At 38.9% G+C, this 27488-nt stretch overlaps 1 protein-coding gene across 10 annotated transcripts in view; it reads right to left on the reverse strand.

The window, feature by feature from the left end:
- Window positions 1-722: 722 nt before the first annotated feature.
- Window positions 723-27488, reverse strand: part of kcnq5a (potassium voltage-gated channel, KQT-like subfamily, member 5a) — a 126093-nt gene continuing 99327 nt past the window's right edge. For 3 of the 10 annotated variants that reach the window (XM_053232488.1, XM_053232487.1, XM_053232486.1), the window contains 10 exons: window positions 22874-22968; window positions 22052-22078; window positions 20498-20554; window positions 18141-18361; window positions 15813-15918; window positions 13620-13751; window positions 13310-13423; window positions 10851-10964; window positions 9989-10118; window positions 723-3268 (listed from right to left, as the gene is read on the reverse strand). In XM_053232488.1, coding sequence (XP_053088463.1) covers window positions 2213-3268; window positions 9989-10118; window positions 10851-10964; window positions 13310-13423; window positions 13620-13751; window positions 15813-15918; window positions 18141-18361; window positions 20498-20554; window positions 22052-22078; window positions 22874-22968 — 2052 coding nt within the window. In that variant the 3' untranslated portion in view covers window positions 723-2212. Of the gene's footprint in view, window positions 3269-9988; window positions 10119-10850; window positions 10965-13309; window positions 13424-13619; window positions 13752-15812; window positions 15919-18140; window positions 18362-20497; window positions 20555-22051; window positions 22079-22873; window positions 22969-23166; window positions 23256-27488 lie in introns of all 10 variants that reach the window. The other 7 variants (XM_053232489.1, XM_053232491.1, XM_026939760.3 and 4 more) reach the window with 7 other exon arrangements.

Below are 27488 nucleotides of genomic sequence, written 5' to 3' on the forward strand. Positions count from 1 at the left end.
GCTTCTTTTTCTTTCAGCCATGACCGCAGCCATGCACTCAAATGAACCCCTTTTAAACCTGCTTTGGACTGAGTGAGCGAATGCTGTTACGCGGTGATACAGCGGAAGAAGTTCCCATTGACGTTACGATTTAAGTGTATTTATATACTATACGGCATACTACTTCTATGAAAATGTTCTAAAGTCACTTGTTTAAAAAAACAGAATCGATACTTGTTTTAGAGAATCGATTCTTTTGATACAGTGGCAGTATTGAAAATATCGATACTTTAGGATCGATCCGCCCATCCCTATTTTAAATGTTATGGTTAAACAAGCGTGTCACTCCTTTCAGGTCATGGGCCATACCACACAAGTCGTATGTCAGTGGTTTCAGACCAAGAACACATCAACAACTCCTCCTAAATGTGTTAATCTTCTGCATTTATCTAAAAGGTGTATATATAACCATCAGTTAGCAATGAACTGCATAAATGTTCAGCCGCCTGCACTTTTCCCACATTGTACAGACTCATTTTGTAATCCTGGAACTGGAATGAACTTAATTGAGATTATATGTCATGAATCATCAATAATATTTATGTTCTTTTGTAACTATTGAAATTCTGAAATTTGATCTTTTATCTCATCTTGGTGATGAATAATTGTATATTAGCACATTTTGTCATTAGCTGGCTTTATGGCCCTGAGTATATTGCTCTATTTTTTTCCCCTAGTGGGAAAAAAACACAACTAAACACAACTGCTCTCTGTGAGTTCAAGTCATTTCTTTATTGAAGTATGATAAAGTTTATTTTTTCATTTTTTTTCTTCAAACCCAGAGCTTCAGCTCTGCTATGTGCACATAGTTAAAAATAAATTAATCAGCATGACAGAATGGTAACATTATCAAGCATGTATATTAAGGCCAGTTTTGTGTAATAAATTACTGAATTAGTGGCAAAACAAACAAACAAACAAACACAAAAAATGACAAAGGCTTAGTACACAATCAGACAGAAATGTCTAATTATCCCAACCTAAACTCTTAACAAATTCCCAAAGGACGTGTATAAAGAGAATTAGGACAGGTAACACCAAAGAACTATGCAAAAAGGCACAATGAAGCATTTAGATACAAATTAAAATAAACTAAAATGTGTTATTTATTAACATTAATCTACATTATTTTTCTGCAACTCAAATATATGTATTCTATAGTGAATCAATGAAACACAAATCAACAGAGTCTAATGTACCATCAAGTCCATATATCTGGATTACAAATATGAATTATGTAAAAACCTTTCATCACATTTGCAGGTTTCTTGTAATTCTTTGAACAATTGTGCTTCCAACTGTTGTAAGCTACAGTGCCAAGATCATCCTCAGTGTGTACCAGAGGCTTTGCACAGCTCCAGAAATCCTTCAACACAAGTAGGCTTGTCTCATGATATACAAACTGATATTGACATCATATATGTGTTACATTCTTATTGAATTTATACTGATAACCAGCTAATAGAAGAATGGTAAGCAGCTTTTTAGATTGACTTTAAGACTGCGGTGGGCTACAGAATAAAACAGAATACAAATGTGAGATAAATTATGTAATATGTGAGGCTACACAATAAAAACGTATAAAAATCTAAAGAAGTCAGTGTTGATGGTATTGATGCAGGTTTCTAGGCAGTCACATAAAAGAAAATTAACCCTGGTTATTTGAACCTGTTAAAACTATTTTTTGGACAAATATGCATGGTGCTTATGCTTGATTTATTTTACTGGTGAAACATTTGACTTGAGTAAGACATACATTTCTGAATAAAGCACAGTATAAAAAAGGAGACTCAAATATGAATTCTAAGACTGAGTAGGCTGTTAATAACCTTAAATGCATAAATACTCTCAATCCTATGTGTGGTTGCATTTTAAACATGCAAGTGCACATGCAAGACTGAGATCAGAGCTCATTCAGTACCATAATCCTTCATGTCATCTTGTAATGCTAAATACCTTCTACTTCATTAAAATTCCCATCATGACAAAATTATCCATGCAATGGCATGTAAGAACATAAAGTTATGAGAACATCACATCTTTTTAACCAACTGATGCTGAAACTTAGAAAAGGCTAGAAGTGAAGCTGCCACCCTCTTTCCTTTGGAAAAAGTGAATAAGGGATTACAGCGTGTGTCCAGTCTCCACGCTGAGGCTGCTGTGTGTGTTGGTGTTACTTTAAAAGGACGTGAGGCAGGCTTAGAGACTCTGAGCTGCCCGAGGGCCTTGTCTGGCTCTGAGTTGGTCCACTGGCTACCATTTGTACAAGCTCTGTTGAGAAGCTGGCATCTGTGCTCTGCTGAGAGAGCAGGTTGAAGTTCCCCTTGCTGGTGGCCAGCTCTTTGTCAGTGATGAAGAGTTCTGTTTCTCCCCAGTCTGTCAGCATCTCCCGGTCATTGGACTCGTTGTTGCTGCTGCCGCTACTCCGAGCAGACAGGTTGGGGTGGCACTCTGTGCCTGATGGCAGCATGAGGTTCTGTGCAGAGAGTGACTTCCCCAATGCCCGATCAGCCTGCAGCGAGTTGTCTGCTGCCGAAGATGTGAGGCTCAGTGGATTAATTTCGAGACTCAAGTGTCTCCTCCAGGAGCCCTCCTCCTTGGGGCTCCGCTCATGCCTGCTCCTGAGCTGCACTGTGCTCTCTGAACATTTAGCCTCTGTGTCCGAAACAGCTTCAGTCTGGGTGTTAAGCAGGCAAGCATTGGGACTGCTTTCTTGCAGGGTCTCTGAGATCATGCTGGAAGGCCTGCTTGGAGGCAGTGGAGCCACAGTGGGCAGCTGGAGTGTGTGTGTGTTGGGGGTGGTCATAGGAAGAGGTCTGGTCAGCTCAGGAAAGTTGGAATGAGCTCTGGAGAGGTTGTTGGGAGTGAGGATGGGAGGAGGGGAAGCTGGGTACACACTGTCTGGGCTAGATGGTGCATTCTGAAGCAGTGGAGATGGGGAGAAAGAGGAAGAGGATGCTGGGAAGCCAGTGCCCACGTTGAGCTCACTGGGTGCCAGGACAAGCTGAAGGCCACAGGGCAGGTTATCGCTGACTGAGCGGGAAATCCCACTTCTGCTCAGCTGAGTGGAGGAGATATCTTTGCTCTGAATGGAGCTGTGGTAGTCTGAGGTGTGCTCCAGCTCAAACAGAGGAAGAGCTGATAGGCCCAGTACTGAGGAAGAGCCTTTCTGGAGAACTTGACGGTAGATATCCAACAAGGAGTCCAACTTCGACTCAATGGACTGCACCTGCATCACGTAAAACATAAATTGGACAACATTATTATTTTTTAGGTTCTATGTTACCACTGTGTGTTGCCCAGAATGAAACTGTCACCTTAAGACATGGTCCTTATTACTCAGTAATAGACCATTTCAATGGCTATTCATTGGGTTAAGGAAGTGACGTCTTTGCTTCTTGGATGTTTCCGGTTGGTTGTCCAGCACATTCAAAACAACCGCAGGAGGCGCTTTATGCACAGTGAGATTGCGATAACATATCTAATCGTGTGATTAAAAATGTCAAAATTAAAATTAGGACCATGTTGTTTGGTGGTTGGATGCTCCCTCAGGCCCGGAACTAACCTACTTCCAGAAATTAAAGTGTTTAGATTTCCGGGAAAAACCCACAACATGACGCCTGGACAGCAGCAGTAAAGTGAGAAGACTGGATACTGACTAGCAACTGTAGGATATGTAGCACACATTTTACTTCTGGTAAGTAAACAACATTATTAAAGTAATATTTTAAAAACTTTCATTTTAATTACTGTACGTTTAAAAGTTTTAACCTGATTTTCGCCATGAAAATAGCCATGAAAGCTGGCATGGTGTTAAACCACAAACAAACAACACTGTGCATTATGAACTCATGAATAATTGTAAATTTATAGTTTACTAGCATACAGTTAGCCTTGTAATTTATTATTTGCACAGATAGACAGACTGACCCAGCCATGCAAGTGCAGTGTCTACTAATAACCTCCCCGGTCATCTTAACGACAAACCATGCAGAGTGCGTTTTTGACACCATTTGACTTGCTCCAACTTCACCAAACACAAGACAAATGTCATCCACGTTGTTCAAACAAATGTTCCCAACTTTTCCACTAAGTAAATAATTGTAAGCATCCAGACTGCAATACGCTTTTACCGCATCTCTCGTGTAGATGTACCCGGTATCAACCAGATAATGGTACATGTCTGCATAAGTTACTTCAGCTAAACGTTTAATGTTCTGTGTGAAAAGTTGTCACAAAGTCTTATTTAAAGGGTTCAGTAATGCCACTTCAATGTTTATTTTCAGTATTTGTAAATACCTTAACTGTATAGTTTTAGCTAGACCTAAAAAGTACACACTAGTCATTTTGTTTTGACAGGTCTGGGTTTTAAAAATGGTGCCACCGGAAATGCTTCAGGACCAGACATGCGCAGTAATTTTGTAATTCGTTTGTTATTGTTTACTTCCTTGAAATGGTCAATAAGGGCATACTGTTGTAGGAAAATAATTCTCCTATAACAGCACATCTCAATGTGTTTTTTCCCCTCTTATATCACAGTGTTTTGCCAACTATTGCAACTTTTAATTGATTAACAAAAGTCAGGCTGGTGGAGATGGTATAATGGTGTGGGGAACATTTTCTTGGCACACTTTGGGCCCGTTAATACCAAACAATCATCACTTGAATGCCACAGCTTATTTGAGTATTGTTGCTGACCATGTGCATCCCTCCATGGCCAAGATTTACCCATCTTCTAATGAACCATGTCACAAAGCAAAAGGTGTCTCAAACTGGTTTAATGAACATGACAGTAATTTCAATGTTCTTCAGTGGCCTTCCCAGTCACCAGATCTTAATTCAGTAGAACACCTTTGGGATGTGGTAGAACAGGAGACTCACAGCATGAAAGTGCACCTGAAAAATCTCCAGGAATTGTGTGATGCAATCATATTAACATGGACCAGAATCTCAAAGGAATGTTTCCAACATCTTGTGGAATCCATGCCACAAAGAATTGAGGCTGTTCTGAGAACAAAGACAGGCCCTACTCAGTATTAGTATAGTGTTCCTAATAAAGTGCTCAGTGAGTGTAGACTTGCAGGGGTGGCTCATAATAAGTAAGTGTGGCAGGGGGGCGTGGTTGAGTGTCAGCTGCGGACGGAGAAGAGGCAAGGTGAACCAGCAGGTAATGCATGATGGTTCTTACCTGTGTGTTGTCATGGTGAGGTGATTTATGTGGTCTTTTAGGGACAGAAAGGATGTGAACCTGAGAAGGAGGGACAGAGCTGACAGAGCTTTCGCATAACCCCCCCCAACACTCTTGAGTGTCAGCTTGAAAACTTGATCGAAATACTGGGACTGTGTTTTATTTTGTTTTTGCGGTTAAGTTGTTAGGAGCAAGCCGAAACGCACCTGTTGTAGAAATAAAGCTGAAGCTCCATCAAAGTCTGCCTATCTCCTGTGTAATATCGTAGTGCAGAAACTCACAGAAGGGAAACCATAATTCTTTGTGGTCACTTTATTGAGGACCCATCTCAGCAGGCAGCCAGTACAGGACAATGGTGTGTGCCACACTACTCTTCTTCACAGCCTTTTATGACTATACAACCAATACACAATGCATTACCGCCCCCTACTGGACAAAGCTCAATATCCCCTCTTCACATACCACATCTCCCCCCCACTTAAGTCAAAACATTTCTTCTTCAAAATACTCTAGAAGCAACACTTGAGAGGGAGAACAATTTTCAACCAAGTGAAATACAAATAACAATTACATAATCTTACAACTGTGTGTGTGTGTGTTTTTTTTTAAAGCACAAAGTCTTTCAAGTGGGCTGGTAGCTTTCGCTCCCTTACTGAACGACGGAGCCCACCAGTAGGTACAACTTCAGTCTTTTTTTCTTCTACACTTGGAGTCACTTTAGGTGTTGTATGATCACTAACTCTGGCACTGGACTACTTTCAATTTGCACCGTTACAAGCTCTTTCTCAGGAGTAGAACCAGAAGTAGTTATTTTTGGAGTACTAGGCAACATTGGATTTGGAACATCAGTCTCCATGGATACAGCATCATCACATAGCTGAACACTCAGACCCAGTTGGGAATCAATTTTCCTTTCCTTTTGTTGGCAACTAAATAATTGATCCACATGACGTCGCACTGTTTGAGCATTTCCCAGAGTTACTGTGTTGGACACAGGTCCTGTAAATGTCTTGAATTACTCCTGGTACCCATTTTGGTCCATACCCAAAATTTCTGGTATACACAAGATCTCCAACTTGGAAATATAGGGGTTTCACATGTTGATCATAATACTTTTTCTGAACTTGTTGTTTCATTTCCATTTTGCTAGTGAAATCAGGATGTATTTTGTCCAAAGTGCAGCGCCATTTCCTTCCCATCAGCATTTCCGCAGGAGACAATCCAGTTGTAGACTGGGGTATAATCCGATAATTGAACAGTGCTCTATTTAACTTAGTCTCAAGCGTGTTCCCAGAGCTCTTTTTCATGAAATCTTTAAAAATTTGAACTGCTCACTCTGCCAACCCGTTGGATGAAGAGTGATATGGTGCAGAAGTAACATGGGTTATTCCATTCTTAGACATGAATTCTTTACTGGCGTCACTCACGAAACATTGGGCATTATCAGACACCATCATTTCAGGAATGCCATGTACACTGAAACTTTTCCGCAAACACTCCAGAGTAGCAGCTGTGGTTGCTACATTTACGGGATAAGCATCAATCCACTTAGAATGAGCATCCACTAGAATTAAAAACAATTTGCCCATGAATGGACCTGCATAATCCATGTGAACTCTCCTCCACGGTTGTTGAGGCCACTCCCATGGGTGAAGTGGTGCACTCAGGGGCTTTTCTATGTTCTTGACAGACATTGCAATCTCTAACTCGTGTTTCAATGTCGGCGTCCAGATTCGGCCACCCTAGGTAACTCCTAGCCAGTCCTTTCATCTTAGACATGCCTGGGTGGGACTGACGTAACTATTCCAACAAATTTGCACGGCCTTGTTCAGCAATAACAATACAAGCTCCCCACAGAACACATCCGTCTTGAACACTGCGCTCTTGCTGTCTCTGTTTATACGGTAAAAATTCATGGGTATCACTGTGGTCAGGCCAGCCTTTAAGCACATACTGACGCACTCTTGACAAGACAGGGTCTTTATTAGTCCAGTGCTTAATTTGCTCTGCGGTTGTTAATGTGAGGCTATCCAGCATCAATACATGCTCTTCCTCTGGTTCTTCCTCACAGTATTATTGAACTGGAAGACGGCTGAGGGCATCGGCATTTCCATGATCTTTGCCAGCTCTGTAAGATATAACATACTCATATGCCCCCAACATCACGGCCCATCTCATAATTCGTTGAGATGCCATTTGAGGTACAGCCTTCAGTTCATTCATTAAACTGAGTAGAGGTTTATGGTCAGTACAGATTACAAATTTACGGCTGGACACGTATTTATGGAATTTCTTGACTTCAAACACAACAGCTAATCCTTCTTTCTCTAGCTGGGAATAATTCTTCTCTGCAGCCGTAAGTGTTCTGGATACAAACCCTATAGGTCTTTCAGTTCCATCCGCCATACGATGAAGCATCACAGGAAAGGATTAGTTCTTTCTTTTCATCATAGTGTATAAACACTCGGTTAGACTGCAACAACTCTTTGAATTTCTGGAACGCTTTTTCTTGTGCTTTTTCCCAACACCAGGGAACATTTTTCTTCAAAAGCTTGTGCAGAGGACCAAGCAGAGTAGATAGGTTTGGGAGAAATCTGTTATAAAAGTTCAACAAACCCAAATATGCTTTCAGCTCTGTCACAGATGTTGGTGTTGGTGCTTCCTGTACAGCCTGAACCTTCTCTGGAACAGGATAAATGCCTGTGGCATCAACTTTATGTCCCAAGAAAACAACTTCCTTTTCCATGAACTTACATTTTCCTCTTTTCAACCTTAATCCATACTCCACCCTCTTCTGGACAAATCTCAATATCCCCTCTTCACATACCACATCCTGAGTCCTCCTTCCCACACACCTTCAGACATACTGGCTTCTACAATATGCTAGAGGAACTAAGTCTTTCAAAAATTCAAAAAAAATCAATGTACGATTTCATTTTCCACGTCGTCTTACTTGCGGTTAACAACATTTTAAAGAGTATGATATCGATATTTGTGAAACCGAGTGCAACAGCACCACCAGAAGCTGTAATAAAAACACTAGTGATGGGTCGTTCTTGAACGATTCGTTCATTTTGAACGAATCTTTAATGTGACTCGGGAAGAACGAGTCGTCTCGGGGAGTGATTCGTTCAGTCGCGCATGCGCAACATCCTATAGGTTCTGTACTGAAATTAGTTCACCTGTTTCGAGTCCTCGGGTCTGAGTCGTTCGTTTATCACGTGACAGCCCCATAAGCTTAACCACTGCAGTATGAGCCGGAAAGAGAATTGATTAGTTCATCTCACGAGCCTTCGGGTTTGAGTCGTTCGTTCATCACGTGACAGTATACGTATAAAATAACGTAACGTATAAAATAACACCACAGATCCTCAAGAAACAGTAACAAAAACATAGTGACAGAAATGGAGAGACCTTTTTTATTTCTAGGAAAATGCTTATTACACATCTTTTGATAATTTTATGACAATTCCTAAATATGATCCAACATACAAAAAATACAGTTTTACGTTATAGTATTACTGACTGAGGTACTGATCCGGGAAGTGGTCACGTGACAAAAGACCGAACGACTCGAAAGACTCGAGAGACACAAGAGATGAACTAATCAATTCTCTTTCCGGCTCAGACTGCACTGGTTAAGCTTATAGGGCTGTCACGTGATGAACGAACGACTCAAACCCGAAGACTTGTCAGATAAGAGGTGAGGTGAGCTAATCATAGACTAAAGATCCAGGTAAACAATGAATTAATGTTTTCTGTTTCTTATAGCATTATAGTTTTGTCTGTAGTGTTTATAGTGTGATCAACGTTTGCGTAAGTAGTAGATGTGTTAGGGAAGTAACACGTAACATTTTAATTATATTTTGCTAAAATGAACGAAATGACTCGAAAAAAGATTCGTTCATTTTGCTGAACGAGACTCAAAGGTCCGAGTCGGTAAAATGATCCGAACTTCCCATCACTAAAAAACACACAAATACTTATGAAGCGAGCCTGAGGCTAACTTTAACAAGCCCAGCGCAGTGGATTTACACAGCCAATCAGCAACAGTCTTGTCATGTGATTACACAGAGTGACACGCCCCCAGTTTTTACACATCCCACTTCAGTGACGTTTCCGTTAGACGTCATCAGTAGGCGTGTTACGGGCTCAGTTGTGGGTGCATTGAATGTGAATGGAGTGGATTATTTACTCTAAAATTACGCTAAAATGTGTTTGGAGGAGAAACTAAACAAAAGTTGATAAACTCAGTACACATTGTCTAAACAAAGTACAAATTACACAAAAGGACAGATAACACAACCGTAAGTTTAGTGTTTTTTGGTTTGAATGAAAGGGCTATGGCTTTTTTGTTTACTGTGTTTGCTATTCAGGGGAAATGCAGCATGAACCCAGTAGAGCATTAGAGGTTTGAAACATGAGCTTAAAAATGTATAAATCACTAATGTAGCTTCCTATCTGCCTTTAAATGTGTATGTGTAATAATTACAAATAATTTACTATTATTATTATTATTATTAATAATAATAATATTAATAATAATAATAATAATAATAATAATAATAATATCAGTGAAACTTTGGGATATAATGTATTGGTCAACCCTAATAGTTTAATTGCTAAACTACTGATAGCTTGGCCTTCCCATCTAATATCACTACCAACCGCCACTGATGATCTGAATGATAACCAGCACTAATGTCGGAACCATGCATTTAGTTTGTTCTTGGAGTGTGAAATTATTCTTATGGGCCTTACCTGTCTCTCTACCTTACACACACGGCCCAGCATGCTCATGTCATGCTCCAGAGACTCGCCCTCTGGAAGGATCCTGTCCCTTATCTTCCTGTCCATGGGTATCTGCCCTTTTCCCAAGATCTGGTCCACCCTGTGACATATAAGCACTGAATAAGTACAGAAGAATGGGATAGACACTGTTATTCGCTGTAGCCGTATCCCCTCTAACCAGAAAACGGTGCAGCACAGAAGGATGAAACCTGATTCCAGTTAGTGAAGAAGAACGGTAGTTAGTGGTTGTCTTGTTCTACATTACCAAGAGAGGAATTATTTAACAAGCAGAAGTCACTGTGTTTTAATCTCTGTATATTTTGTGAGTAAATTATGCTAAAGATGCTGCAACATGTAGATGGTATGTCTACTTTCAAAAGATTAGTTCTTTTTGGCTTTTTCTACTTGCACTGCAAAACAAATTAAGCAGTTTAACAGTAAACCAAGGAATAGCTTATTTAAGGCTATAATTTTTTCCATGTATTAGTGAGATGTTAGATATTCACTGTACTCCATTGGTATTATCATGCACACTGAACACTAAAATGAAACAGGAGTAAGTTAAACCAGTAGTAACAAAAATCTACGTCAATAAAACCACATAAAGTAAGTGTTATACAGAGTTTGGAAAACAATGTAAACAAGTCTGCGTCACTTGGGTGTCCAATGCTGAAGCTGATCTTGTGCTCCCAAATACACACAACATTAAATTCACTAGCTTAGCATCAGCCTTAGACCCCTGAGACACAGTGTTAATTTAGGTGAGTATTTTCCCAGGTCCAGGACCCCTGTGTTAGGTGGTATAGGCAACAGTGGCTAGTACAACTCTAACCCTGAGCTGGTGTGTTTCTTCTTGGTTTGACTGTAAAACAAGTGCAGAGTAGGAGAGGACAGGTTCCTGGCTTTGCTGTTGAGGCTCTGCTGTGGACACAAGCCTGTGACAAGTCTGTGAGTGAAAGAGAGGTGTCTGTTTAATGTTCCATTATCAGTCAATTCAGACTAACTAGAGAGAAGTTACTCTAAAGCTCTGTTGGCACAAATACTACCGCAAACAACATATCTAGATTTCATGCGCAAAAGGCAAATCAACGTCAAACCAACAGAATGTTGCATCTGACTTAATCTATAGAATATACTCTTAAAATAAAGGTGTCAGAAAAGGTTACTTTAAATAGCAGTGCCACAGAGGAAGCATTTTTGGTTTCATAAAGAGGCGTTTTCCGTTCCCTAAAGAATATTTCATTGCATGATTCTTAACATTAACATTTTTGCTGTTGCCATAATAAACTGAATGATTTTCTACTACAAGGATCCTTCACAGTAATATTTAGAGTAAAAAACATTCTGTATCACCAACAAAAAAATAGATAAAGGTACATCAGTCAAAAGGTTCTTTAGGAAACCAAGAAATGGTTCTTCTCTGGCATCACTCTTCCACCTTTTTAAAGAATATATAGCTTCATGGAGACAACAATGCAGCAGAAATAATTAAAATATTTAAAAATCTGATAATATCATACACTACTGATTCAGGAACCAGAAGAAAATCTTAGTTTGTCCAAATTCCCAGGAGAATAAAGATGTCATGATAGTGTTAACCATTATGTTCTGTACTACTTAGTCATTTTTTATATTTCATGGCAATACAGATGTAAATAATAACATCTCTCTCTCTCTCTCTCTATATATATATATATATATATACAGTATATACACACACACAGACACACACACACATCGATCACCAATAACATTAAAAACCACTGACAATGGTTATGTCGTTACAATGGCACTTGTCAAGGGGTGGGATATATTAGACAGCAGGTAAACAGTCAGTTTTCGAGGTTGATATATTGGAAGCAAAGGCTAGCCCGTCTGGTTCGATCCCACAGAAGGGCTACTGAAGTACATATTGCTGAAAAAGATTATGCTGGCTATGATAGAAAGGTGTCAGAACACACAGTGCATCACAGCTTGCTGCGTATGGGGCTGCATAGCCACAGACAGGTCAGAGTGCCCATGCTGACCCCTGTCCAACACCGAAAGCACCTACAATGGGCACGTGACCATCAGAACCGGACCACTGAGCAGTGGAAGAAGGTGGCCTAGTCTGATGAATCATGTTCTCTTTTACATCATGCGGATGGCTGGGTGTGTGTGTTGCTTACCTGGGGAAGAGATGGCACCAGCATGCACTATGGGGAAAAAGGCAATCTGGCGGAGGCAATGTGATGCTCTATGCAACGTTCTCCTGGCATTGAAACCTTGGGTCCTGGCATTTATGTGGATGTTACTTTGACACGTACCACCTACCTAAACATTGTTGCAGACCAAGTACTCCCCTTCATGGCAACGGTATTTCCTAATGGCAGTGGCCTCTTTCAGCAGGATAATGCGCCCTGCCATACTGCAAAAATTGTTCAGGAATGGTTTGAGGAACATGACAAAGAGTTCAAGGTGTTGACTTGGCATCCAAATTCCCCAGATCTCAATCTGATCGTGCATCTGTGGGATGTGCTGGACGAACAAGTCTGATCCATGGAGGCTCCACCTCACGACGTACAGGACTTAAAGCATCTACTGCTAACGTCTTGGTGCCAGATACCACAGTACACATTCGGAGGTCTTTGGAGTCCATGCCTCGACAAGTCAGGGCTGTTTAGGCAGCACAAGGGGGACCTACTCAATATTAGGCAGGTGGTTTTAATGTTATGGCTGACCGGTGTGTGTGTGTGTGTGTGTATGTATGTGTGTATGTATATATATATATATATATATATATATATATATATATATATATATATATATATATATATACATACATACATACATACATATACACACATAATGTATTATGATTTTGGAAACATAATTTTATATTAACACTTTCACACTTTTAATAATAACAATATAAAATGGGCTATTTTGACTCATACAGAACATAAGGGTAAAATTTAGGGTTAAAGTAACACTTTTTTCTAGAAAGGAAAGAATACCACGCAGCCAAAAGCAAGGAGACGTACAGTTTGTTAGACAGAGTCAACAGCTTAAGGTCCTGTGTCTGTGAATGGCACATAATGGCAAAATCCTAGCTTTAATATGCCAAACAATACTTGAATATTAAGAAATGTTGAGCAATATTACGTAGCTGCAGACTTGAAATGGTAATTATACATGACAACTGTATGGCAATTGTCAATGATGAACCAGACACATAGCCTACGCATGTGACTCATGTCTGTGCATTTTATGTCAGGTAATGTTGGTGAAGGGGAGTGTGGGTCAGCTGACCCTGGGGCCGAGTGCTTCCTCTTGGCTTGGCTGTAATACGAGTGCAGGGAGGGAGAGGAAAAAGTCTTGGCTTTGCTGCTCAGGGTCTGTGGTGGACCCACTATTGTATCCAACCTGAATGGGAGAGTGCAAACACACATTCATGTAGTCACAACAGTACAGACAAACATATAAGCAGACAGTGCTTTATGTGAGCAGATGGGAACAGAAAGAAGAAATACCAGGAGTGAAATTAAATGTGATTTTAAATAACTATGGAAATTTTCCAGGTGTCTTGTCTAGGAGTATGTAAAGGTCAGGCTGGTCTAACCTAGTCTGGAGACTCTTGATGCGACACAGCATGTCCAAGTGCCCGGCTGAGTACTGTTCAATCACATCTTTCACATCATATGGCCGCAGAGTCTCCTTGAACTTCTTCTTGGCCACGTGGAACTTCATTATTCTGACAGGAATAAAGGATACAACTCACATCACAAATCTCCTAGCTGCCGTTTAAATAAGACAAAGTGCTGCCAGAGTTAAAAGGCGCACATCTATTCATATACATTTATTATTTTTCAGAATCTCAATCATTTTGAACACATGTACAAAACGTTGTGCTAATTTATTTGTCAAAGCTTTGTAACTAATGCACAGAAAAATTGCTGTCCAGTTCATAAAAGCTTTCTGAAAGAGGGATAATTGACATGTCCAATAAATTAAGAACATCTTGTACAGATAATTAAGGTGATCTCTAAGACACACATTAGTTGTAATTATCCTTTTTTACAGACATTTCTGCACAGCTTGTCTTACATGTCAATTTCCAAGATGAACTGAAAGCACTTAATGTGCTGCAGTGCTCATTGACTGTCACTAGTAGGCCATGATGAACCCCATGTGTAAAGCCAGTGGGGAAAATAGATCAAAATATAGCTTCTAACACTGATCCAGTCAAATAATCTTCTCACCAGTATCACCCAAAACCTCCGGTGGTGGAAAACATTAGTGTCATTCTACAGGGCTAAGATGGAACTAAAATATTGACATAGTGCTTCATGGTTCTCAATATTACGGTGTTTTAAATCATGCTTTGACTGCTTGTCAGGTATACTCGAATATATATATGTCAGTTGAGCCAATGTGTAAGCAGAAGCTGCTGTGAGTGTGTCCATCTGACACCTTGGGAAAGCAGAGAGAGAAATCTCAACCACTTTACCCCAGGAGGACCTTTTGATTAGTGATGTCACCACTGATAATAAAACTGCAAGGCATGTGTAAAAAAACCAGCTTGATTCATTCTGCAAATGACCAGTCACATCTGAAGCTTTGCTTCGACTCACAACCTTGTGACAGGTTGGGGAACTGATTTAAAAGAAAAGCAAATCCTGGTCCACATTGTGGATATCATTCAAGGAAACAGCGGTTTAAGCAAGTTAGTTTTATAGAAATATTTGGATATACAGAAATATTTTGTAGCTATAGAAGGTAAAAACAAGGTGTCCTAAAATTTTATTTACAGTTTGAACTCAAGTCAGCAAATAAGGCTGCTTATAATATATAATATATAACTTGTATTAATAATCTCACTGGGGAAAATATCAACAAGCATAAACAAACCCTCACATATTTTACAGTTCAGATAAACCCACATAAGCCTTGTCTATAAAGTGATGGGGCTGGGTTAAATATAAATGTTTGAGTTCATCAACAGGTCTTAGTGTTATCAGTTGCTTAAAACAATTAATGTCACTGAACCATGTTGAAGCGAAAACCTGCTGCAGCTCCCACTAGTATGCAGTAGATTATTATTTGCACATCATTCTTTTCACCTCTAGATGTCACTAGCATGCACTGTGTTGAAAAGCTTACAGTAATGAAACATTTATTGAAACACCTGGGAAGAAAGCTTCAAGCTCTAAAAGAAATGCTCCTAAATCCTTCCTACATGTAGCCTGTTTATTAATCGCAAATCATCTTAATATATAAAGCTCCAGATCCACCTTGAACCTGACGATAATAAGGCAACTACTGCAGATGAATTAGTTATGAGAGCAGGGAGGTGAAAGTCTAGTTAAATTATTGATAACACTTTTCACAGGTAAAAAAATGTTTATGCCCTCCATCTATCCATCCATCCATCCAGGCTATCTATCTTTCTTTCTTTCTATGGAATTGTATTCATTCATTCAGTCCCTCCCATTTATGTAACACTGGCTTGGCTAATACTGGTGCATGAGCACAATAAAGTTTGGACACATACTTTTCAGTTTTGAGCACATATATAAAAACATTTTCATGTCTGTTTCAGGTTTTATAAATCCTGATTTGTATATCATTAACATAAACAAATCCATGGAATTTACGATCATACCTTATCATAAGAAAATTTTATAAATGAGGCCCCTGTAGCCTAGTATAATGGCTCTTAGTTGTACAGGGTGTCCAGAACATGAAATCGGCCCCTACGTGTAATGACTTTTCAGTTTGTACATTTTACATGTTAATTCAGCCATTTCCTCACCTGACAGCTCTGATGACTGTCTTCAGAGGAGCAGACAGATCCTCCACAGTGACATCACAGTGACAGCCTTTCTCATCAAAACATTCCTCTCCTCCCAAACTGTCAGCTAAGAGTAAGAGTTGGAAAAGGAGAGATAATAGTTACGAAGAGGAAGATCCAATAAAAAGTACAACTAAGAATATATGAGTGAAACATAAGCATCATGTGAAGCATGTTGGCACTGAATCATCAACAATCCTGAAATTATATACTCAAGCATTATTATAAAGAATCACAGCTGTAGATGGCAAAATGTGAACATCAGTACATTTGAGTTAACTCAGTGTTAATGCATTTTTATTATTTAGTAACCTAAGTAAAGGTATTGTAAGTCTATCACATATGCAGTAGTTTTCCATTTAAATTTAGGCCCTTTTGCATTGACTCCCTTGAAGTGGTTTATTCACACACGTGTGAACATAGTGTGAACACTTATGTGCATAACAACTAGCCTGAGACAGACTGAGAGAGAGTTCAGCTGCCCTGAAAATTCAACCGTGATTCAACCCAACTGAAAAAGGAAAATAAACATGCTGCGTGTTATGTTTTTTTAAACTATGTACACATTTTCCATCACTGTATTTCTGACTATGAAATAAGATTTTTGCAAGTATGTTTCCAGCCTGGCATTTTCTAACACACTCTCAGTTAAAGTTTTTGCTTTCTGGTCTGTTTAATTATGTGCAGTGTGAGACCAAACCATACCAAATAAAACCCCAATCCCTGTGAAAAGTGTTTGTACATTCGGCTGTTGTGGACTTTCAGAGGCTGCTCAGCAGCTGTGTATCTGTGTAAGTAGTACACAAAACATGTCCGTGGAGTGGATGTGAGTTTTTGCAGAATCAGCCTGACCTGTGCCACCGGGGTGATTACCCCTTGGCCTGTGTTCCTGATCTCAGAACAAACTTCCTCAGCTCTGCTGGATCACTGCTGAACATTACAGCCATTCCTCCACAGCACAACACATGTACATGTTTTGAAACTGGGCTTCACATACAAATCCTGCTCTACACTGCATACACAGCTGTTAAAGCATTTGAGAAACCTGAACAAATACAAATATGGTTCAACTGTGGGTTTGGAAAGTACTAAAAAGAGAGACAGATTTTCAAAGTCAAACCACAATATTTCCTGTCATTTAAGCTTATATTGTTGCCTTGCAGATTCCCATTTTGCCATAAGATTAACTGGCCTGTCAATACTGAAACACAATGTGAATTTTTCCATCACGAGCTAAGTAGAACCGCTTTTAGCAGTACACAAACTGAGTCCAAACTGGCTCTGTCTCTTCCTCTCTATCTCTCTCAATTCTCTTCATTTCCACTGAGGGCCACTCTGGGGACTGTTGAAGTGAAACAGAACAATAGGTAATTGTTGAAGCAGCCTCATACCTGTCATGAGGCTGTGGTGTACAGAGCATACTCCCCCACACCAAAAGACACTAGATATAAACTTGAACACACCAAGACACAATACAGAGGTTGACCTCATTCAGCTTTTAAGACCTGTGACTAAGTGCCATGAGCAAACAGGTCAGGAAAAAGAAAATATTTCAGAAAGCCTGGGGAAGTTTTCAAGCCTTTCATTTCTTGAATTAGAGATATTATAACAGAATCTTCCACTCTGAGAATCTGTCCAGAACTTCACTATTTAATGCTCCCCCATGGCATACACGCATATATACAGATGGGTGAAAAAAATAAATGCAAATCTAGTGCCTCTGCGGGTAGGTCATTTTGCTGACATGGTTAGGGCACACTTGTTCTCTGAGAGGGAAGGATTATTGCAATTCAGCAAAGTTATTCTGATTGATAACCTTTATCCTATGATGAAATATTTCTACCCTCATGGGAGTAGTCTCTTTCAGGATGATAGTGCCCCCATTCAAAGGGTACAAGGGCTCACTGAATGGTTTGAATATGAAAATGATATAAATCATATGCTATCTAACAATGTAGGCACATGTCTAGGCACATGTCTACTCATAACAGAGTAGGCATATGAATGTTCTAAGAATTTATAATGATTATCTTAACATAATGTCATGTTTCACTCCAAATATTTTGCAGCAGTCTATCTTCATTCAGCATACTGTAACTATGTATAGACTATGTATAGACAACCACTGGAAAAAATTGTCATGTTGTCATGCAGGAACAGTTCTTATAGATATGCTTAATATGTTCTTATACTGCCTACCATTTCTATAACCTTTGCTACTGGTAAGCAATATGAACTTATGATTACAATCAATAAATTTAGAAATACAGACTTTTTTCTCTCACTTACCTTCGGCCATAGTGCGTGATTGGCTCTTGAGTCTGAGCGAGGGTCGGAAACGTGTTCGGTCATTGAAACTCCAGCTCTTTTGTACCTTGGCTGGACTGCTCCCCTCTGTGGCTACCTCAGTCACAGGAGAGCGTCTATCATTCAGTGATGTCTGCCTGCTCTTAATGCTCTGACCACGAGGACTGGCCATGCGTACCCGTTCCTTAAAGCTCAGTTTTTGACTACATGAGGGAAGGAGGGCAGGTGAGGGAGAGAGGGTAAAAAAGGAGGAATGTGAAAAAATAATGTTGAAAAGAAGGAAGAAGAAAGATAAAGATCTGTTAAATGTAGTTCAATTTCAGTTAAAAACAAACGACTGATAATAGTAATGATATTTTATCTTATTGATATACCGTGACTTGCATAAGTATTCACCCCATTGATTTTTTCCAAATTTTGTAGTGTAAAAACCCCAAACTGAAATTGACTTAATTGGAACTTTTACCATGACTTTTACAATATGTTTAACATTTGAAGGTGTATTTTTTTTATTGTGATACAAAAGTTAGTTTAACAAAATAGCAAAATCTTGTTGGTTGCATAAATATCCACCCCCCTGAAGTAGAACCACCTTCCTCGGATATGTCTCTGTTAGCCTTTTTAACCATCTGGATCATAATATTTTGCCCATTCTTCTTCTTCTTCTTAAGTTCTGTCAGACTGGCTAGAGGTCATTGGTGAAAAATAATTTTCAAGTCTTGCCACAGATTCCCCAATTGCATTGAAGCCATTTGAACATATTTAGGTTCTTGGATTTGAACCACTCCAGTGTCTCGAGTCTGCTGCAGACTGGAACAGATTTTCTTCTAGGATTGTTCTGTATTTGGCTCCATCCAACTTGCCCTCAACCATGAGCAACTTCTCAGTTCTTGCTCATGAATGCATCCCCTCAACATGATACTACCACCACCATGCTTCACTGTGGAGATTGTGTTTTCAGAGTCATTGTGTTGGGTTTCTGCCAAGTGTACTGATTTGTGCCAAGGATAAAATGCCAATTTTGGTCTCATCAGACGAGAAAACCTATTTCCATATTTGCTGAGTCTCTAACATGCTTTTTGGCAAACTCCAAATGGGATTTCAAATGGCTCACCCCTCTTCCATGAAGCAGCTTCATGTAGTGTCCTACTAACTAACTGTGTGACTTTTGATGGCAACTGGTCGCATTTAATTCATTCACTATATTAATTTTTCCCCTCTCTTCGATATTTTGGGCTATTTTGTGTATTATTGTATTATTGTATATATTATTTTGTGATTAATAATAATAATAATAATAATAGTGATAATAATAATAATTCCAATTTAGTCCATTTTAGTTACTGGTAACAATACAAAATGTGGAAAGGATCAAGGGAGGTGAATGTATGCAAGGCATTGTATTTCAACTTCTTAAGTTTTAATGCAGAAAATGTTTAATTATGATCATTCAAACAACGTCAAGGCTTCATCTGACTGAAATTCCCTATACTAAAATGATGCCCTTTACTCATAGCCTAAACAACATAAATAGACTGACATGCAATGCATTGAGCATTCTACAACAGGCAATGTTTTCAGGCCAATCCCTTATGATCATGGAAGCTGGAGACATTATAAACCAAAATTAAAGATGAGATCAGTAAAAAGGTAAAATAATAAATTGAGGTAAATGCCTCCCTCTTCGAAAAACCCCTAAACAGATGCAGATGCTGCATGAACAGTACCAAGATGTGTGAGACGTAAAGGGAATAGTAGTGGCTTGAGCTTGGCTCAAACACAAGTTAATGCTTAGAGATGGAACTTTGTGAAATAGTAAGCATAACACAAAGGCATGCACGTGCAACATGCTGATATGGGCATTAATGCAATTACAACTTGCCTCACTTTATAAATGATTGTTTAAAACTGGACACAGAAGATGGGGAAGCTTCCTTATAAAATCTAAAACCCCACACAACTGCCTTTATTAAGTGTTGTATTAACACTATGATGGTTAATTAGCTTGAGATACTACTTATACAACAGATCAAATCATGCATGGTACAATCAATCATTCACAATGGCAAAATAAGTATTCTTCTTGTTCGGTGCGTGTTCAGAGTCATTTTATGTCCAAATATAGTGAATGCAGTGAGAATCTGGGGTGATCTAATGTGAGCTCTTCAGGTAATAGGTAGTAGGCAGAAGAGTGGAACCCCTGTTTTAGCTCCTCTGTGGGATCATCACATTGGGAAGAAAAAAGGTACATCTGGAGTGAATCACCACCCATGCACCTGCAGTTAGTCAGCATTCTCATTGGTTGTCATGTGGCCAAAGCAGAGGGGGATGCTGGGTACCTATAATTCCTTGTGGTATACTTCCTGAAGAGCTTCTGTCTATTACTATGAACCTTACTAGGGAGTGTGAGAGACAGATGGGTATGGATTAGTTAGGATGTGAAGAGAAAGTAGATTTCTTTCAGTGGAACAAACAAATGTGTGGTTTGGGAAAAAAAGACAAACACTTGGTTGTACAGTAAAAAGCCAAACATTTCTGGCTTTGTTAATCTCTGCTTTTCAGAAAATTGTTAAAGACACAATGAGCGCCAGACATGCATGGATACAGTAATTACCCCCAAACACACATTAAACACACACATTAAAGCCCACCCAAACATCAGAATATATAAAAGCTAGTTTGTGACAATTTGTTATTCAATTAAAGGAGCATTGTAGCATATGAAGCTACCGCTTGTCATTCTGGCCTGTAAAACACATCACACTACAAAAATCTCAAGTTATTTTATTAAAGTGGTTCACAGCTTAGTTGTATTTACAGCTTAGCTTTTTGCTTTGTGTGTTTATAGTTCAGAGGAGTCTTTGCAGAAACATATTATGGCATATTTGCCACCCACCAAGGGGACTATAAATTACTTAACTTAAACCTTAAGTGTCTGGCTATGCTGCTGTTCTTGCTTTGAATATGAATCACACACCCAAAATCCAATTAAACTGCTAATTAAAACCAGTGTAGGTTGAATGTAGGAAAAGGATTTGGGTTTTACCATTACTTACAAAAGCACCAGCAATGAGCTAAGCTGAAATTACCAGGAAATTAATAGAGCAAGAAACTGCATATAAGCAGCAAATTCAGCTGGTGACGAAAATCCAACTAGTTAAATAGTTTCTGCCATTATAATGTGGCTCCTTACTGTGTATGTACATTCACTATCTTAAAATCCTTTGAGTCTGTGACACTACGACTTCTCATAAAGATAAATGCAAAGACAGAGAATAAAGATACACATGCACTTAGAAGAGACACACTGGCCTGTTGCCATCCTCTGCCATTCCTACCTTAAGCAGCAACTCTCTCACCCTCTCTGTCTTTCTCGCTCTTTTTAATAATTCCTGGAGTATGCATTCTCTGGAGTGATATTTAATCGCTAACATAAATAATCACTGAATGGAAAAAGTGCATCATGGTGCTGTCTGCCATCAGACAAGTGGTACTGTGCTCTACTACTTTCAAGATAGAGCTGTTTATTGTGCACACATACACTTTATCTCTGACTGCCTCTCTCTCACAAGCATACACACACAAACCTAAATATATAAAGTCACATGCAAACTTGAGCTTATATACAGTCACTTGACCCTGCTGAAGACATGAAAGCTGCTCTTTTGCAATGCAAGCAGTTGAAAATGTTAAAACGCAAGCTGAATATCACACTTTTTTTCCACTTTGTCTAATCACCAATTATGTGTTAATGAAGAACTTTATTCATTATTTCATTATTTAGTGGTACATTCTGATATTTTAGTTTAAACACATAAACAAATAAGGTCAATCTATTTTACACAGAGAAAAATATTTTGGCACAGGTTACATACAGAATAAGAATAACAAACCTGGTGGTGGATTCGCCCTGGTCTTTCCTTCAGGTGTTAGTTAGCAACAGAGAGGAGAAAAGGGGCAGGAGATTAATTCTTTACATGAAAAACAGGAACAAAAAAGGAGTCTAACATAAAAGACAAATGGCACTGAAATATACTGAATCCTTCATACAATGAATGAATCATCAATATATTTCTCTCTGTGTTAATACAATACGGTATACGTATGTAAGTTGAAGGAGACATACACATACACACATGCACTAAGAATCAGAGCAAAAACAAACCACACTGTAAAAAAAATGAGAATAGAAGATAGCATAAACATGCACCAAGCAGACATGCAAGCAATCGGCAACGCACAATCAAGCTGTCTAGAAAAGCCCTTGCAAGGATAATTTAGCTTTAAAATGGGCAGGAACTGAGTCAGTGATTACTGGAAAAGTATAATAATGCTTCCCTCTGCCTGAACATACATCTGTGTATGTGTGTGCATATGGTTCTTCAGATATTTCCAGGCTCCGAAAGGCTATATTGTCTTTCACGCTGGCCTATATAACTAGGATAGCGAATGTTCGCTCATACTGTATCTTCAGGAGAAAGCTTGTGAGTGTCTTTGGCTTTTAAATTCACTTTGAATGCAGCCATTTTCATATTTTGGTGACTACAGGCCTTTTGCAAGCTAGAATTCAAGGGTGAATAGAAGGTGAGGGAACATAAAGAAAAAGAAATTAGGCTAGGAGACACAGACTTGTTTGCAATGATAAAGAGGGAAGAACAAAGGCCACAGGAGCACAGACACCAAAGAGAACACCCAGCTGCCAGAGTTGTACCTACTTTGTAGGGCTGCAGGTATGCAATGCCTTCAAATGAGGCTTCCAGGTAGCAATGGAAACCGAGTTCTCATCAGCCGCATAACTACGCCAAACACACTACGTGCAGAGTATACAAAAAGGAAAACGGGAAGGAAAAATGGAATTGAAAAGAAATGTCACAAGGCCAGGAGAGAGCGGGGGTTGGAAAAAGGAAACAAAACAAAATAAAATAAAAAAGAAAACAAAAAAAAGGCAGATTAGTAAAAACCAGTTCAGGTCAGAGTTTTCTCATCAGTTGACTGCATGGATACATGCCTTTGAGGAGGGAGAACACTTTTATAGTATCGCCACGTGCCACTCAGGTACGTTCTGGAGCGGTCTGTGGAGTAGAGTCTCCACGCAGCCTGGTGCAGGACACACATACACAAGGACACACACATGGACATGGGTGCAGAGAGACATCAGCATGGTGAGGGCAAAGCCAGGAAAACAGGCATTCTTATAGCATGTTAAGACATTTGTTCAGTGAATGGTTTTGTTGACTTTTGACTGAGCTGTCCTGGATAAATCACTGCACATCACACTAAATGTACATTTCGAAACTGGTATTGTATATCAGTTGCTTACTTTATACTGCACAGTGTAACTGCATCAAAAAGAGACACTGAAAAATGTCTTATTGCATAATGAGACTCACACCACATTAAAACAGCTAGAAGGGGAAAGCACAAGAGAGTGGAAGAAGGGTGCAACATCTAATAATGGTAAATATGTAAAACACAAACAAATACAGCACTGGGATCTAAGCACAGGAGCAATTCACTGGACCAATGCATATTGTTTTAGGTTTTGTAACTTTATATATAAATGAGAAATAACATTAAAATATATTAAATATAATGAGGTGAATATTAAATAACTGTGAGATAGAGAACAAATAAATAATTCTGAAATGAGAACAGTGACGACACTGCACTGTAGCATTTAAAAGACAGTCAGTGTTTAATAGAAAGAACAGACATATTAGTGGATGTAGAGGAATCACAGTGTGATGAAGGCAATATAAATCAAAATGCTTTTTAGAGCACTTATGCAATATGAAAAGATGCTGAAAGGCACAGCTGCAAGAGAGAATGATTAAGGGAATGTGTGATGATTCAAACACCACAGATCATAAATCTTGCATACTACGCTTTTAATTCAAGCAGATGAACAAGAAAGATGGGAGAGCGGAGAGTAAAGGGCACCGCACAGTAATTTAAAGACAAAAGACAAACAGACCAAAAGAGGTGTGACATTATTCCTGAAATCACAGGATATCCTAAAAACAACCTTAGTGGTAACAGTATTTCACTGCAGGACAGTGAGTCTCCATCATAAAAAAGAAGGTTAACGAAGAAGAAAAAGTATACAGTGAGGGAAAATCAGTATTCAGACACTTTTTCTTTGTTCTTTAATGTATGTCCATTGCATATATACACTTTATATATTCATATATACACACATATTGTCTTTTGACTTTGTACGTATAAGTATGAACAAAAAGGTCTTCATAAGCATAAACAAAGATGTTTAAAAAGCAAAACTGATAGGGAAAAAACTATTCCGAACCTATATAAAAATATAGAAAGGTTAGTTAAAAATAAATTAAGTTCTAGATATAAATTCTACAAAAAAATGTTCTTGTGCAAATTGCACCCAGTGTCTTTAAAAAAGATGTTGCCATTGGTTGGGAAGATTTCACGAAACAAATAGCAATCCTGGTGAAGATGAAGGAGCTTAAACAACACTCAAATGGAAAAAGCTACAGAGCCATAGCAAAGCCTTTAATCATCACTGTCAGTTCAATTGGTTTGATAATATGCAGGTGGAAAGTTTATGGAACTGCAAGTACTCATCCCTGGACAGGTGTGGCATGCATAGCCGCGTGACCGTATTCTGAACAAAAAAGTTGCTGAAAAAGTTACTTCAAACCAAATATACTAAATGATTTTGTGGCAGTAGGGGCGTGGTCGAACGTCTGCTGTGGATGGAGAGGAGGCAGGTTGAACCGTGTGATGATTCTCACCTGTGTGTTATTACTGCCAGCCGACTTATGTGTGTTTTTTGGCTTTTCAGGGAGTGCTGTGAGAGAGAGAGATGGAACTGACAGAGCCTATACACATTACACTCATTTTGAACTTGAACATTGCAAGCTATGAGTGGCGCATGCTGAAAAGCACTTGTTGGTGAAATAATGAAAAGTAAAAAAAAAAAAGAAACATGAAGCCCTGTCAAAAGTCGCCTGTCTGCTTACTCCTTCTTGACACACACTGGATTCTACAGATTTTTAATAATCCGAGACACCATTTTTTAAAATAATTTTCATTGGGGTTGACATGTCTTGCAATCTGTAGGTGTTTAAAATTTTTTAAATCAGTGAGCAGATGTTAATAGGCTATTAGGTAAAACGAAAATGCCCCATAGTTTGGACCTATACGTAATATAAAGCACTCCAAATTCACCTGAAGCCATAAACATCACACTAAGACATACAGCCAAAGCCCAATCTTCAACGGAAAAGCACGCTGTGGCAGCGGCAGCATCAAAAATGAAAATGTTTTCGTACTGCATGCTTCACAGCACTCAGAATGTAGACTTTTGCTCTGAGTTGGCTTTCAAAACTATCGCCATGAATATGCGTAAGTTGCTACATACTGTATACTGTAGCTATAGTCGTAGAGCTACGTCAGTAAGGTCAAGGTCAAAGGTGATAATGTCATGTGAATAAAAACAAACATTTGTTTTCAACTTCAACAAACTTGTATTTTTACAGCAACAAACTGTTGCTGTCATTAATGGCTTGCTGTTACATTTTTGTAATTTTATTTAATTAGCTAATTTTTGTAAGGAATATTCTCTCTGATACCCATTTGCCAGTTGGTGCAACACCAGCACCCGTGATTCCTGCGGTTACTGTGACATGCAAGATACCACAACACACTCTCAGAGTAATGATAAAGAAGGTAAGAGAGAAGTCACCAGTCACTTGAAAAAGTTGCAGGATGACCTGAAAGCAACAGGAACAACTGTTGCACAGAGAACTGTAAGCAATAAACTGCATTCCTACACCCCACACAAAACACCTTTGCTAAAAAAAAGAAACATTTAGACAAATCTGAACTGTTTTGGAACAACGCTAACAAAAAAATAGAACTCTAACAATGATTCAGTTTGGAAAAAGAAGAGTTGCGTGTATGATCCCGAGAACACCATACACACAGTGATGTACGGCGGTGGGAAATGACATGGGGCTGCTTCTCTGCAAACATTGCATCGGCCAAGAAACCGAATCTGAGAAAAAGATGGACGTTTCAACAAGACAACAACCCCAAATATACAGCCAAAATAACTCAAGAAGCCCTTGCATGGCCCCGCCAATCTCCTGACTTGAAGCCTGCTGAAAATTTATGGTGGATTCTGAAATTGCAAGTTCATCAGTGGGACCCTTGTAAACTTAGGGAATTGAAGATGATTTGCCAAGAAGAACGGGCAAACAAATTGAAGCACAATACTGTAAAACCTTATTTGTTCTTACAGTAGAAATCTCAAAGCTGTAATTGCCAACAACAGCTCCCAATGTTGTACATTTGTGGTATCTGAATAGTTTTCCTTATCAATTTATTTTTTTTAAACATATTTTTGTTTATGTTTATGAATACATACTTTTTGTTCATATTTATAAGTACTAAGTCAAAAGGCATTGTGTGTGTAAACTTGATGTGGATATATGCACTAGAAGTATATTAAATAACAAAAACAAAACTGCTCAAATACTTATTTCCCCTGACAGTAGATTCAACTAATAATCATTTAATGAAGCAAAGGTCTAAAGCAAGAGAAATGACTTAAACAGTGATTAGATTGGCCTATTTGCTCTGTTTGAGAGAAATGTAACCAAAAAAGTTGCTTGATTTTGCTATAGTACAATTTCTCTGTTTCTTGGAGACTGTGCGTGCGTATGCAACACACACCACATTCATTTTTACTTTTCTAAAGAGGGATGGCTCAGTCCATTAGGAAGAAGTATTATTCTTCAGGAAACCCTCACACAGAATTCCTTCCGTGGAAACACATGATAAATAGTTGCAAGTATTTCCTTTGGACAGAGACGGTAATGGTCTAAAGTGAAATAAATGTCTGTGTTATTGTTCATTTTCTCCTGCCTTAGACAAAATGTACTGAAGATTGTGGACATGACAGATGGTAAATCCCACATGTCTTCACCCTGTGAAACTCCTCTGTCATCTCTCCAACCCACATTATTAATCATTATGAGGTTAGAGGTCAGGGGAAAAGGGTCATCATTTACTGGTTTTGGAGAGTCTGAGTATGTACTTATGTTTTCAAACTTATGAGAAACAAAAGCCAGCATGTAATGTTGACGCATTAAAAGACAGACAAACATGCATACATGTGTTTTGTGTTATATACTGTATATGTATATAGTATAGTAGTATGTAGTATACACTATATGGCCAAAAGTCTGAGGACACCTGACCATCACACCCATATGTGGATCAGTGGAAACATGTATCAGTGGAAACACACAATTGTGTACAATGTCTTGTATGCTGTAGCATTACAATTTCTCTTCA

This window comes from Pangasianodon hypophthalmus, chromosome 3 (genome assembly GCF_027358585.1).
Source record: "Pangasianodon hypophthalmus isolate fPanHyp1 chromosome 3, fPanHyp1.pri, whole genome shotgun sequence".
Taxonomy (NCBI): domain Eukaryota; kingdom Metazoa; phylum Chordata; class Actinopteri; order Siluriformes; family Pangasiidae; genus Pangasianodon; species Pangasianodon hypophthalmus.